The 15,319-nt window shown below is 45.4% G+C and overlaps 1 protein-coding gene and 1 pseudogene across 1 annotated transcript in view; both read left to right on the top strand.

The window, feature by feature from the left end:
* The window catches only part of PHF21B (PHD finger protein 21B), a 192,393-nt gene extending 178,713 nt beyond the window's left edge, over positions 1–13,680 (top strand). Inside the window, exons 12-13 of the mRNA XM_056862512.1 lie at positions 5,321–5,424; positions 13,406–13,680. Coding sequence (XP_056718490.1) covers positions 5,321–5,424; positions 13,406–13,633 — 332 coding nt within the window. The 3' untranslated portion in view covers positions 13,634–13,680. The remainder of the gene's footprint in view (positions 1–5,320; positions 5,425–13,405) is intronic.
* Positions 975–1,439, top strand: LOC130488844 (60S ribosomal protein L27a-like; annotated as a pseudogene).
* Positions 13,681–15,319: the final 1,639 nt, after the last annotated feature.

Here is a 15,319-nt window from a genome sequence, read left to right as displayed (position 1 = left end):
ACATAACAACACATGAAGCTGCCTTCTGCTGAAGCAGACCCTTGATCCATCAAAGTCAGTATTGTTTACTCAGACCGGCAGCAGAGGTCTTTCACATCACCTACTTGCTTAGTCCCTTTAACTGGAGATGGCAGGGATTGAACCTGGGACCTTCTGCATGCCAAGCAGAGGCTCTGCCACTGAACCACGGCCCCTCCCCTAAATGGAAGCTTTCTTACATTTACTTATAAATGCATCTTTCAGTACTAGAGAGGCAAAACTAGAGAATGGATCTCTGTGGCAGATTGTCAGCCAGAAGTTTGTGGTTGTGGTCCTTGCTATAGTAGTTGGTGAACATATTCCCATCTCGAGGCTCATAACTGCCTTTTTTTAGGGAGTCCCTGAATGCCTCTAAGAAATCAAGGCTGTATACTGTCTGTATTTGGATTGCATCCTACAAACCAGATAGGTACCCCATGCAGTAATTGTGGCACCATTTTGGCCTCGTATCATTGAAGCGCAGCTGGAATAAAGCATCCACCTTTAACATAACAAAATCGGGTAACAGCTCAAGCAGATTGTTTGGCGTTCACCCGTACATATTTGGAGATGTATTGACCATTTGCCTGAAGAGGAAAATACTATATTTGGTATATGCCAGGGTGATTGATCATTAAAAAATGGTTTCTCAAGTGTCAGCAAGTTTAAAATGGAAATCACCACAGGGGGCAGCTGTACAAGCGGCTTAGATGTAAAACATCATCAGAAAACATCTGTGCTTGTCTGACCAGCGGGTTTTGTCGATTACTGTTCTGACACATTCTCTCAGGTGTGATTTCATGTGCTCTGATATGTCTCAGACATTTCCTTGTCTGCTTTGCCTTGGAGACAACTGTGGGAGAAAGAATATGTGCATTTCTCTCTGCAACATTTAGGGAGGGAGGGAGAGAGAGGGGGGGCGCAAAACAAGGTTAGGGGCAAATTGGGGGTTCTCTTTCTTTTCTGCCTGGGCAAGATGCCTTCCAGACTGAGGAAGACCAGGAAACTGACAGGCCATGTCAGCCATGGACATGGTCGCATTGGCAAGCACAGGAAGCATCCTGGAGGACGTGGTAACACTGGACCATGCATCACCACAGAATTAATTTCGACAAATATCATCTTGCTTATTTGGGGAAAGCTGGTATGAGACACTACCACTTGAAGAAGAACCAGCACTTCTGCCCCACAGTCAATCTAGATAAACTCTGGCTGCTTGTCAGTGAGCAGACATGGCTCAATTACGCCAAAAATCAGGCTGGGTTAGCGCCCATGATTGATGTGGTCCGCTTAGGATATTACAAAGTCCTGGGCAAGGGGAATTGCCTAAACAGCCTGTAATTGTGAAAGCAAAGTTCTTCAGCCGAAAAGCGGAAGAGAAAATCAAAGCAGTTGGTGGAGCCGGCATCCTAGTGGCATAAGGGACTTTCATACATACTCAGGTTTAAATAAACATGATTTCAGGGGGGAAAGGGTTAGGGTCAAATTGGGGCCACTTGTTAACTCTTTCTTTTAGGGAAAATCTGAGTATGAAGATGTTTTCTTCTCATCAGTAGCCATTAGACCTCATACAACAAGATTGTAAACCTCTGCAATAATTATTGCATGTATTGTCTGCTTTTGCTGCATTTTTTACACCTTGTAACCCACCATCTCTATTATTTAAAGTATGCCTTGCCTCAGTTATTCACATTGTTCTCTAATTTAGGGCTGTCAAAAAAAAAAAATTCGGTACAGTTCGGATTCGGCCGAATTTGGCCCTTGTGGGTTCGGTACGTGCCGAAGTCCGAACTCCCCCACTTCGGATCCGTTCAATTCGGCGGGAATTCAAAGTTCGGGGAAAAAATTCGGCCGAATAAAGCCATTAAAAACACAACCGCGCCTTTCCGTGGCTCTGGGGGGGGGCATTTTTGGGCTTAGAGGTCCCAAACTTTCAGCAGAGCTTCAAAGGACGTATATTGAAAGACTCCCCAAGTTTTGTAAAGATTGGGTCAGGGGGGGGCTGAGATATGGGCCCTGAAAGGGGTCCCCCCCACCCTTAATGTGGATCTCTCCGCAGAGCTTGCCGCCCACGCACAAAGCTCCCGGCCCGACAAACAGCTGATGAGAGCAAGGGCGGGGCAGGTGCTAAGAACTTTGCAAAGCAACACAACTGCAGAGCAACCCCTTTGCAAATATGCAAAGGGCGGGGCAGGTGTGAAGAATTTTGCAAAACAATACAACTGCAAAGCAACACAAGCACGCAATGCAAAACCTTTGCAACAGTGCATAGCAACACCTGACACCTGGGAGTTTACATACCATGGAAAGGGACAGAGGCAGCTAGCTATGCATAATGAGCAGGAGGGGGTGGAATGTCTCCTTTTGCATTGGACTTGGGACCAGGCAGATGCATTCTTTAAGTCATCATTTGAAAACCAGTTTTGAGCAAGCATCAATAACCTAACTGATCTTATGAATGAGGAAAAACCTGAAGAATAAAAATGAAGCCCCCCCTCAACAGGGAGAGAGAGACTGGAGGGGGAACACACACCCCAGGCAGAACCGGCAAAAGCCCCCTTTGGCTTCCCCCCCCCACCCACAGAAACTGCTCCCTCCCCCCACACACACACAGACTCTGCTTTCCCCCCCACACACACACAGAAAAGAAAAAATATAGATTAAAGCCCCCAAAGGGGTCTTACTGTGGCTGTCTTCTGTTCCAGCAGGAGGGGCTGGGAGGCTGGGTAATCCAATATGATTCCATTTGTATCCAATATAAGATCCATATGTATGCATCTCTCGAGGGTGATCCATTCATCCCAATAGGGGAAAGGGGAAAGCCCATATCTCGGGGGGGGGGCCTGACCCAATGTTTACAAAACTTGGGTGGTCTCTTAAAAAGCCTTGACTGAAGCTCCGCCGAAAGTCTGGGATCGGCACACCCAAAAATGCGCCCCCTGCAGCCATGGAAAGAGAAAAGGGGGGGAGCCAATATTTCAGCCCCCACTGAACCCATCTTTACAAAACTTGGGTGGTCTCTTAAGAGGGATTCTCTGAAGCTATGACAAAAGTTTGGGGGCTGAACCCCAAAAAAAGCGCCCCCTGCAGCCACGAAAATGGAAAAGGGGGGAGAGGAAAAAGGGGTGGAGCCCATATCTCGGGGGGCCCTGACCCAATGTTTACAAAACTTGGGGGGTATCTTAAGAAGCCTAGTCTGATGCTCCGCTGAAAGTTTGGGGTCGGCACACCCAAAAATGCGCCCTCTGCAGCCATGGAAAGAAAAAAGGGGGGGAGCCCATATCTCGGGACCCCCTGACCCAATGTTTACAAAACTTGGGTGGTCTCTTAAAAAAACCTGTCTGAATATCCCCTGAAAGTTTGGGGTCGGTACCCCAAAAAATGCGCCCCCTGCAGCCACGGAAAGGAGCGAATGTGCACAAGCACCCCCTCACACACACATGAGGATTTCCCTCTCTCTCTCTCTTTCCCCGGCCGGCCGCACATCAGCTGATTCCTCCAGCACTCAATCCTGACTGATTGGCCAGAAGAAGACCCAGCTTGGCCACCGATTGGCCGGGGGAGGAGAATGCTGCTTACTGACGGTTATGCTGCTTACTGACGGCCGAATTGGCCGAATTTATTCGTCGAACTCCCGAACTCGCTGAATTCGGCCCCCCCGGTTGCCCGCCAGTTTTGAGTTCGGATCCGTTCGAACTAAAAACCGCCGAATCAAGGGAAATTCGGCTGATTTTCAGTTCGGGCCGAACCGAATTGACAGCCCTACTCTAATTCTGTAATCCTAGCCCTATTGCCTTGGTCATTGGTTGCCCTGTGCTGTCTGAACTGTTTTTATTTTATAATCCACCTTGAGTCTCTGTGGGAAAGGTGGACTATAAACAAAACAAATAATTTTCTCCCCACTTGAATAGTGTCCTTGACAGCAATAGTTTACCTTTCATGGTAGCGATTTACTTCTGTAGGAGAATATCAGTTACTATTCTCTGTATCATAGAAGAGGTGAGTGTAAGAACTCCGCCCCCCCACACACACACACATGCACATACACTACTCTTGACGTTGGGATGGTGGCATTAAATACAGGTTTGGCTATATCTCCAAGAGCAGCACTTAATTTTCTCCATTAGAACTTGGTGGGAACCCCTGAACGTTATGTGACAAACTAAATGGGCTGCAAATAGAAAATATAGTTAAGTCAGAGATAAAACTTGCCTCTCCACTTCTTGTGCTGCACAGCTGGGGTGAAATCTGAGCACAAACTACACCCCCATACATCCGTAACACACACACAACTTTTGTAAGTATGCCAGGCTTCCTTGCCGCCAGCCTGACCCGTGGCTCTCTTCCCTGGCCTCCACACCCATCTGGCTTTTATAGGGACTGGGGTTCTAAACCTCTTAGCCCTGCCTCTCCTGAGGGCATTTCATTATCATTAACCTTCATTGGCATGCCAGAGAACAAAAATAAAACAACAATATACCTCCAAAGGACAATACATATAATTCACAATTCGGGTTAATAAAACTTTTCTTGTTCTCTAAGAACTCCTGTAAGAAATTCAGCCACAGTAGCCGTAATTTTAGGATCCTGATCACTCAAGGGAAATTTACATTTCACTTCATTGCTCCTGTATCTCATGGACTGGAGCAAAGTAAATAACAGTTTATCCCGCAGAGTCACATAAAGAGGGCAATCTAAGAGGATGTGATCAATTGTATCAAGCAAATTTAAACCACATGGGCATAAGCGTTCGTGCCTGGGGATCTGAAGATATCGGCCTGAGAGCATCCTAGAAGGGAATGCGTTATTCCTGAGGGCATAAAAGGGCTGCTGTTGGAGCTTGCCGCAGCCCCAAACCCACGCTGCCTGTGCCAGGAGGGTAGCGTGTGCCTCAACCTTGCTCACCCCTAGCCTGCCCATCAGCTGATTGGCTGGCCTGCTGTCCTGTGGCTGGGAGCGTCAGGCAGAGGGCAGGTCAGTGGCTGGCTTCCTTTGTCTCCCCCCCTCTTTGGGGCCGGCTCCCTCATCGTCCAGGCATGGTCAGCTTCCATGGCCTTGGCCTGCAGGGGGAACGGGAGGCAAGGTGTGCTGAGGACGCCAAGGCTCACGCCCCTCCCGGGCTGTCTCCCTGGTCGCGGAGGTAAGTGGGTGGGGCCGGGGAAGATCTGCGATGCCAGCCAAGAGGCCCGTCTCGGGACACATTAATGTCCAGTCACACAAAATGTCTTTTCTATAGATGGGTCAGAAGATGCTCCTTTACACCTTATCATCTGTCACCTACTTTCTTTTCTTTCTTTGACAGTCAAAGAAGAGGAAAAAAGGAAGTTATTAAAGAGAAGCAGCGAATTTAGGGAAGAATATAGGCAGCTAGAAGAAAAAGAAAACTTTCTCAACAATGCAACAAAGGTATAATTCCTCACTTTTGGGTTATCGTGCAAAATTGGTTATAAATGAATTACATCTGAAAAACTGAGGCTGCATTTCAATTACTTACTCTATGGGACTTAAAAAATGGGTGTTTATCTCAGTTCCAGAATAACACCAGGATGGTGATTCCACTAGTGACTCCTGCCTTTGGGACACCTACAAGAAAGTAAAAGAAATGCTTTGCAGTCCAGCACAGAGTTAGGAGCACTTAAACTCAGTTTTTTCAATGGGCAGAGAAATGCTTTGCTGGATTCTACCCACCGTTCATGATCCACAGATGTGCAAATTCCTCTTTTCCCCAGTTTTCATCAAAGTAGAAACTCCTGCTTCTGCAACTCAAACAACTTCTTTTAGAATTAAGGGAGTTTTAAAAGTTGCGTTTGCAAAGAAAATAGCACTGTGACCATGTTTTTTTTAAAAAAATATTCCATGCAGATAATCCCTTGCATCAATTTAGTGGCTTGGTTGTTTTCTAGGGATGTGCATTTAAGTATTACCGAGCCAAAAATATCCCTGAACAAGTATCTTATTGGTATTTTGGGGTGTATTTGGCTCCCCACCCCAATGTATTTGGGATTTTTAGGGATACCGAAAAAATGAGTCCCGAAAAATCCTGTAAATGTTCAGGATTAACTATCAGGAGCCAGTATTTGCAGAGTCCCAGGAATGTTCTGTCAGTTTCAAGTGTTCTTGTTGTTTTTTAAAAGTTTGTTTTTTGCTGGAGTTGGTTTGTGTCTGGTTTGCTTTTTTGTGGATTCTCTTATTTTACTTTGAGATGTGCACGTTTGATGTGATTTGAGATTCTTGCCTTCTACATAGCTTCAGTTTCTCAGGGTTTTTCCCCCCACGACGTATGATTTACTTGCAGAACAAAAAAATTAATGAAAGGCCGTCGCTCCTTTTCATAACTGACTGTTCCCATATCTATCAGTAGGGCAGCAAAAGACCATGTAGTGCCTTCTCAGAAATGCAGAAAAATACCAGTATGCAAATCTAAAAGATCCCTCTCCCATACAAGCATTGGGAAAAATCCCATTGCCTTCGAGAAGCCATGCTTTGTGTTATCCCTATTTATTTATTTATTTTTTGGCCGTCAAGTTGCAATGAATTTATAACAATCCCATGACGTTTTCAAGACAAGAGATGTTCAGAGGTGGCTTGCCATTGCCTGCCTCTGCACAGCAACCCTAGACTTTCTTGGTGGTCTCCCTCCAAGTATTAACCAGGGCTGACCCTGCTTAGCTTCTGAGATCTAATGAGATCAGGCTGTCCTGGGCTGTCCAGGTTAGAGTGCGTTACCCCATAGTGTCTGTATATGCTGTGCTTAATAAACCCCAAACTATTGAAGTTGATGAGCAATAGACTGAGGACAGACTTCACACAATGCTTAATTGATTTGTGGAGCTCACTGACACAGGATGTAGCGATGGCCTGTAATGCAGATGGCTTTAGAAATGAGATCAGACAAATTCATGGAGGGAAGGTTCATCAATAGTTATTAACCAGCAGTAACATACAGAGGCTTGGGAGGGCATCAGGGCAGCCAACATGGCAGACAGTATGCTGGACAAGATAGCCTGATCCACTGAACTGATCTAGCAGGACTCTTGGGGTGAAAACGCATGGTCGCTTTATCCTCCTTTAATCCCTGTTTTAACCAGGATCGAACGCACATTAAGCGAAACACATGTATTCGATCCTGGCTGAATCCTGGCTGAAACAGGGATTAAAGGAGGATAAAGTGACCACGCGTTTTCGCCCTCTCGTCTTATATTTGTGCTTCTGAAGAGTCTGATAACTGGCATAGTGAGATTTGGACACTTGTGGCCCACTTACTCCAACAGGAAAGCAGCAGGGGAGTGTAGCAACAAAAAAAAATTGGTATTTTTTTCAGATCCAGATATAATGTAGCCAAAAATATTGACATTCCCTGTTTCCCAGATTCCAAATACCACTATGGTGTTTGGATCCAGGCTTTTTTCAGGAGTAAGATGCCCCGCCTGGAGAGGTGCTGCCCCGGTAATTGCAGTAGCTGGAGGAGGGGGAGGCACTGGGGCTTCCTCAGCCTCACACCACTCCAAGGGGGAATCGGAACTCTCTTTCCCCTTGGACGAAGCCAGTGTAATGACCTGAGAGCTCAGGCAATACGGTCAACACTGGCCTCTCTCCTCCCTGGCCTCAGCCGCACAGCCTCCTTTATACTCTTCCTGCCCAGCTCCGCCCCTACTTCCCTCCCCATGGCCCGCTCCCGAGCCCATATAAGGGCGAGAGAGGCTTGCGTCAGCCCTCTTCCCCTCTCCCAGCCACGTGGATTCCCCCGGCACCGCCCTGTGAGCGCTCGCCCGACCCTCAGCTGGTTGTCAGGCCCTTGAAGGGGCCACGGAAGAACGTCCTGGGCTAACCGGCCGCCTCCTGGGCTGAGGTTTGCCCCCTCCTGGCTGGCTGCCGGGTGGGTCGTCTTTGGGGCGACAGCCCTCTCGGTTCGAGGAGACCCTGTGGGGAAAAGGTAGGGGTTGGGTGTCAGCGCCGGGCCGTCCCTAGCAGCGGTGTCCACGGCGTTCCGCCTCCCCGAACTGGCGCTGGGCGGCGGAGTTTGACCGGCGGGCGGGCTGGAGGATGGGTGTGGAGGACCTTCCTCCTGGCGGCGGTGTCCCTGCTCTTCCCCCATGGGCTTGGGAAATCCCGAGGTGGTCCCGGGAGACCCGAACTCGGGACACCAGGTTTCTGATAACTTTTTGGTTCCTTATTCCCTCTGGGGATCTTGCCAGGGAGATGGGGAGGTGTTTTTAAAGGTACTGGCACCAAAATTGCAGGGAAGCTGCTGGTGTCTGTCCTTTTAAAGGTAAAGGTAGTCCCCTGTGCAAGCACCCGGACATTCCTGACCCATGGGGTGACGTCACATCCCAACATTTACTAGGCAGACTATGTTTACAGGGTAGTTTGCCATGGCCTTCCCCAGTCATCTTCCCTTTACCCCCAGCAAACTGGGTACTCATTTTACCGACCTCGGAAGGATGGAAGGCTGAGTCAACCTTGAGCTGGCTACCTGAAACCGACTTCTGTTGGGATCGAACTCAGGTCGTGAGCAGAGCTTGGACTTCAGTTCTGCAGCTTACCACTTTGCAACATGGGGCCCAGTGTCTGTCTGTCCTTATCTTTTGTGCTTGGTCTTTGAGTGGTCATCTATGCAGTTACACAAGAAGAAGAAGAGTTGGTTTTTATACCCTGCTTTTCTCTACCATAAGGAGTCTCAAAAATGGCTGACAATCGCTTTCCCTTCCCTCCACCACCCCCATAAAAGACACCTTGTGAGGTAGGTGGGGCTGAGAGAGTTCTGAGAGAACTGTGACTGGCCCAAGATCACCCAACAGGCTTCGTGTAGAAGAGTGGGGAATCAAACCTGGTTCACCAAATTAGAGTTCGCCGCTCATGTGGAGGAGGGAGGAATCAAACCCAGTTCTCCAGTGGGGAATCAAACCTGGTTTGATTCCAGATTGGAGTCAAGAGATGTTCAGAGGTGGTTTACCATTGGCTTCCTCCATGTGGGCTGAGAGAGTTCTGAGAGAACTATGACATTGTCAAGGTCATCCAGCAGGGTTCATGTGGAGGATTGGGGACTCGAGCCTCGTTCTCCAGATTGGAGTCCACCCCTCTTAACTACTACACCATGCTGGCTCTCCTTCCACCTTCCTCATGGCAGGTGTCTTTTTAACTTGCTGTGGTATACTATTAAATTTTGGAAGGAACCAAGCCACAAGACAAGTATCCTCCACTCTGGGCATGGTCAGTTGGAGTGTTAGGTGTTAAATATTTAGAACAAAGGTAAAGGAGGCCAAATTTCAAAGTGGGCCAAACAGCCCTAAAATTGGGGGGTTTTTTCTGCTTGGAAGAGGTCTTCATTTGTTTTTCTGTCCTTGGGAAAATTAAAAGTAGTATCTGCATTAGAGGTTGGCCACACCTTTGTTCAAGTGCACTATTATCCAGGATGTACATCAAAGGATTAGGGCTCCATGGCATTTGGAAGAAAATGGAAGAAGTAAAAGCTTGGTGCCAGGTAGCCAAGTGGGTAGGGTTGCCAACCTCCAGGTAATAATAATAATTTATTGCAATCATTGACCAGTAAATATAATATTGCATTGCTATGCTACAAATCCAAAATCTAAAACAAGCTCCAGGTAGTAGCTGGAGATCTCCTGCTATTACAACTGACCTCCAGCCGAAAGAGATCAGTTCACTTGGAGATAATGGCTGCTTTAGCAATTGGACTGTATGGCATTGAAGTCCCTCCTTCTCCCCAAACCCTGCCTTCCTCAGGCTCCACCCCAAAAACCTCCCACTGGTGGCAAAGAGGGACCTGGCAAACCTACAAGTGGGGTTTGAAGCATATCCATGCACAAGGCCATGAGGGCAGGAAAGAAAGGGCAAGAGATTGTCACTGCGTGTGGATTTCCAACTGAAGTCCGTGGGAATGGCATGTGTGTATGAGTGATGACAGAGGGTAGATTTAGGAAATGAGCAGAATGCATTTTTCACTGTTGAAACAGTAACTGCAGAAATACAGTTCTACATAACGGCCTAATGTGATGAGAGCAATCAAAATTATGCTACAAAATGACTTGGTTCTTGAGGTTTTCATTAAATTAAAATAGAGCAATTGAATGACCAGATTCAATAAAAATGGAGAATTAAATTCAAAAGCAATTGAATTAAGAGGAACACATAAAAACCAAGGGGTAATGGACCCTGCGCTTTGAAATATGAAAATTAATTTGTGAAATGTTGTTACATTAAAGTGTAAAATGAACTATAACTTATTCAAGGCAGCTCTTGGAAGGTTATGCCTCTATATTTGCATTCAGGGGAGGCCTATTTTCTATTAATGGGTGAATACATTCAAATAAATATTTTTTTCTTAATTTGAAAAGTTTGGCATGAACATTTGTTGGCCTTAACTGGGGGAGATTTACAAAATGATTATTTTCCTTTGGGGATGTATATTTCAAACTCCCATTACCAAACTCTTCTGTCTCCCATTACAATGAGGACCCAATAAGAATACCCTCTTATTTACCCTCTGTAAACTTATCTTAGCTTAATATTATTATCAGTAGTCTGTATATTCCCTATAATTCTTGGCATACACCCAGAACAGTGAATAGAATGGGAGCTGATTCTGTGTCATGTGATCCGCCACTGTTGGAGAATGGGTGAGTTAAATCACACATGGAAAGGAACACTCCAGAATGTTATGGGACTGCTCCACAGGGGAGTGGTGTTACCCAAATTAGACAGTCTCCACTGTAAATTGGGGAAATTAGCAGAGGAGACAGAATGAGAGGAGGGTAACTGAGAGAAGAGTAATCTGTAACCTGTTCAGTTCAGATACCTTTATTGGCATATCCAACATTCATCCAAGTACAGTAAGGACACAGCATAACTTATTAAAAGGAAGAGCGAATTGCCATCACACCAACAAAAAAATTAGCCACAATTTCTATGATTTTAGGGTCCTGGTTATTAAGAAGGGTGAGAACCTTTGAACAGTTAGAAAATCCCTCCAACTGAATCAAACTAGTATTTAAGAGTTTTAATCGTAATCTGTAATACAAAGGGCACCGAAGGAGAACATGTTGAATGATTTCCGTCTCTTCCATAGAGCAAGGACACAGTCTATCGGGAAAGGGGACACCAGTATAACGGCCAGCTAGTAAGGAGGATGGTAATACATTAAGTCTGGCTAGTGAAAAAGCCCTGTGCACTTATGGAGTGTACAGTTGATATAAATATGTGGCAGTTTCACCAGATTTAGGGAATATTCCATGGTGGAGAGGTGAGCATGTCTTAGTAGCAGACTCATATAATAAATGGAGCTCATGATGAAGTAAATTGGCTCTTATAATTGAAAAGGCCGCAGATTCAGTAAGTGGAAAAAGGGAATCTATAGTGATGCCGAGGGACCTTATTTTTGATTCTATATAAGAGATCCAGTTCGAGTCGTTAGAGTCTAAGAGGAATTGAAACACATAACTAGAAGGATTTGAGTGGAACAGAAGGCGAATCCAATACTTAATAGTAATAAGCCACATTTTAGTTATTATCAGATTCTGTCCACCTTCTAGGCAAATGATTGAGGTTGTTCCATGGATTTATCAGATGCTTGGATCCATATAGGGGTGCCATAAAGTAATTGTGTCCCTATTTTGGCATTAAAGACTTTTAAAGCTGCCAGAATATACTGATTTCCTCTTCCAGAAAAATAAAATTTGGAGATTGCTGTACTATTTACCTTGGCGGTGTTAATGGCCCTTTTCCTGGGATGAGTCCAGGTAGCGTTATATTGGTAATGAACCCCAAGATATTTAAAGAATTTAATCTGTTCCAAGGAACGACCCCTTATTTTCCAATCGAAAACATTCCAAGATTTGGAGAAGACCATAATTTTGGACTTTCCATGATTTAACTCTAGATGGTTGGCTATACAATAATCGCAGCAGCGATATAATAAACGTTTAAGGCCCACACGGGAAGAAGATAGAAGAACCGCATCATCAGCATAAAGTAATAACGGAATATGTACAGTTCCTAATCTGGGGCTGTGGCCATCCACACTGGACAAAAAAGGGGCAAAATCGTTTACAAAAAAGATTAAAGAGATAAGGCGCTAATAAACATCCCTGTTTCAGCCCTTTATTAATTAAAATATGTAACCTGTGTATACCAGGACTGATCCTGGGGAAAACTAAAACACCATCATTCAAACCAAATGGGTTTTTATTGAAAGTAACAAAAATAAAGAATTTGCTTTCAAGCAGTGAGCAAACACACATACACAAATCATACAAGAATTAAGGGAGGAAAATTGGGTGGATAGCATTAGGGATGGGTGATATTTACTGTTCCAGAAAAAAATGACATTCAGGGAAAGCAGCACCGAACAGCAAAACAGCCAGGGTTTCTGGGAATGAAAGGAAACCCACATATAACTGGGGGTGTATGCTTGGATCAACACACACACACATATGCCCAGGGACCCATATTTATACCCCAAAATTAGTCCTGAGATGATAGTGAGTAACTGGCAGTGGAAAACTACCAGGGACAAAGAATCTTGGTTGATCCTCCGGGGTCTGATCAAAGAGACAGGAGATGTTTAGATGTGTTGTCAGAAGGTAGATGGAGTTTGTGTTATCCTTGTGTGATGTCTTGATTGCCCTGGATGGGGTGTCAGAGAATGCAGGAAGATGTTTTTGTGATCCCCCTGAATAACTCTGATTGCCCAGGATGGGGTAGTCAAGGTGGTTATTGGTTGATGGATGACCGGGAGTGCAAGTTAATTTACCTTTTGGTGAAGGGGAGGAAAGCCATCCCCTCATCCAGCCATTCACGCTTTGGGCCATGGGAATTGCAGAACTGTCAACCTTCTTCCTGCCCTGGTCAGACAAACAAGATGGATCCCACACTCCTCTGAGAGAATGCCATCTTCCGTGGAGCAGTGTTCTGCTCTTTGCAGGTTTTTCACATCACCTACTTGTCTTTAACTGGAAACGGCGGGGATTGAACCTGGGGCCTTCTGTATGCTAAGCAGATGCTCTACCACTGATCCATAGCCCCTCCCCTTAATTCCAACCCACATTCCTCTTGAGTTCATAGAACTTGTGCCGTTCTTTGGATTCTGGGCACTGGAAGTAAATAAAACTACTAAGCCTTTGTATCTTGTTTATTAATGCATAGAGGGCTGCATTGGCTAGAATACCCCCCCCACACACACACACACACGCTGCAGTCTTCATAAATATACACACCAGACAGGTCCGCTTGTGACCTCCGCTCTTCAACCGCCCCATTGGGATTCTGACAGGAGGCTTAAAGGGTGTTAAAGTGTAACTAACTGAAGTTGAATCATCACCAGAGAAAAGTGTGTCTCTAGTGGTTTACCCGTCCTCTCTTTTCTGTCTGACAGAAGCGCTTCGAGCTAAAAAACAGCCTCTTGGCCCAGCAGAAAGGGGTTCAGTTATCGCTGGAACGCCTCAAAACTCTCATTAGACTGATTCAGAACGAGCCGATGATTCAGGTCACCATGACAACCACCACCACCTCCTCCCTGCTGACTGTCCCCTGGATCAAGCCTTCTTCTGCCTCAGCTGCTGCAGTACACAAAGCCCTGCTGCCAACCCAGGGTCACAATTGACGGAGGAGGCCGGAGAACCTCCTTTCTTCGACCAGAAAGGGAACCGCCTCCCCTGCGGGGAACACTCTCGGCGCACGCAAGACCAAGGGATACACAGGACAACTGCAACGAGGAGGAAACGGAAGAAAGAGGCTATTTTGGTCTGTTTGTTTGGTAAACCCGTCCCAAATCCACTTGGTGTTACTGCAGTTTCCCAGAGAGCAGGTCCCGCTGCAGTTCTATACTGCTGAGATGTTTGGTGCTTGCGAGATTTTCTTCTTCTTCTTCTTTCATTATGTTGGCCTTAATGTGTCTAAGAAGGAATAAGGAAAACGGAGCAGTGTACGTTGGCCACCAGGGCTGGGGTGGGGTGGGTTGGAGTATTGTTTTGGGTAGGGCAGACTGTCGAGGAGGAGCTTGCCTTTTAAAAGAGTAATAGTTTGAAACGCAAAGATATTAGTGAGCTAGTATGCAGGTAGATGGTAAGGGGGAGCAGGAATGGGAAAATGGTGCGGCTGAGGGTCAAGGGGGAATGGACGGCTTCGAACTCAGTGTGGATTCCCGATTTTAACATTTCGCAAGGTCTGTCGCATTGATTCAGGTTGAACCGAGCATGAGCTGTTTGAGAAGAATTACGTTCACGAGACACTCACAGAGCCTTTGGAATCAAATCATTTTTTCCCCAGTATTATAGTTGAGAATTGCAGATATTTAAATAAAAGACATTGTATGAAATTAGCATTTCTAGTGAAATATTGAAGTATTTTCATGCTGATGCTTCTGTATATGCGTTCTGAAGTATTTAAAGAGGTATGCCTGTAAAAACATGTTAAATTTTGCAGGGTCTTTCAACTTATTTTGCTATCAATGTATTTTTCTCATGGAGTTTTTTGTGCAAGGTTTAGCATAAACCATAAGAGTGACAAATACCTTCAGCAGGTTGGATCTTTATTTTTTGTATGTTTTGTTAATGAAAGAAAGCAAATAAGCTTTTTGTTTTGCTTTTTCTGTCTCAACAGTACAGATGAAATGCCAAAAAAACTTTACAATTTTGTACTGCATTTTTACTGTGAAGTATGGAATGTGAAACATAATTTCTTTTTTTCCCTTTTCTTTCTTTCTTTTCTTTTTTTTTGCTTGCAGAATTATCTGCTAAATAGTACAGGAAATAAACTGCCTCAAGGGGTTATTTCTTTTATTCAATAGATTAAGAGCTTTGCGGCTGGGATAGGTAGTCAAATTCTAAAGACTGGTTGGGTTTGTTTGTTTGTTTTGGAAAAGTAACTATTTTTTTCTATTTTTTATCATACATGAAACATTCAGTATTAGCCTGAGATAATGCTAGAGAACTGCTTTTTTCCACTAGCTAGTCTTCCTCTAACAAGGGTCAATTTGGCCCCATCACAGGCCAAGAGGCATCTATGCTGAAAACCTGAGGAGGCCTACCTCAGAAGCCAGTGATGGGCAACCCAGTTTCTCTTCATCCTGGCTGATCTAGTCTACTGATTTCTATTTTCTTCCCTGACAGAAGAGCTATTGAAGCAGAAGCACCGTTTCAGTTACCTGGGAGGTGGATAGGTAGGGTTGCCAACCTTCAGGTAGTAGCTGGAGATCTCCTGCTATTACAATTGATCTCCAGCCGATAGAGATCAGTTCACCTGGAGAAAATGGCCACCTTGGCAACTGGACTCTATGGCATTGAAGTCC

This window comes from Euleptes europaea, chromosome 17, assembly GCF_029931775.1.
Source record: "Euleptes europaea isolate rEulEur1 chromosome 17, rEulEur1.hap1, whole genome shotgun sequence".
Taxonomy (NCBI): Eukaryota; Metazoa; Chordata; class Lepidosauria; order Squamata; family Sphaerodactylidae; genus Euleptes; species Euleptes europaea.
The sequence above is the reverse complement of the archived record's forward strand: the minus strand, read 5'-3'. Positions and strand labels throughout refer to the sequence as shown.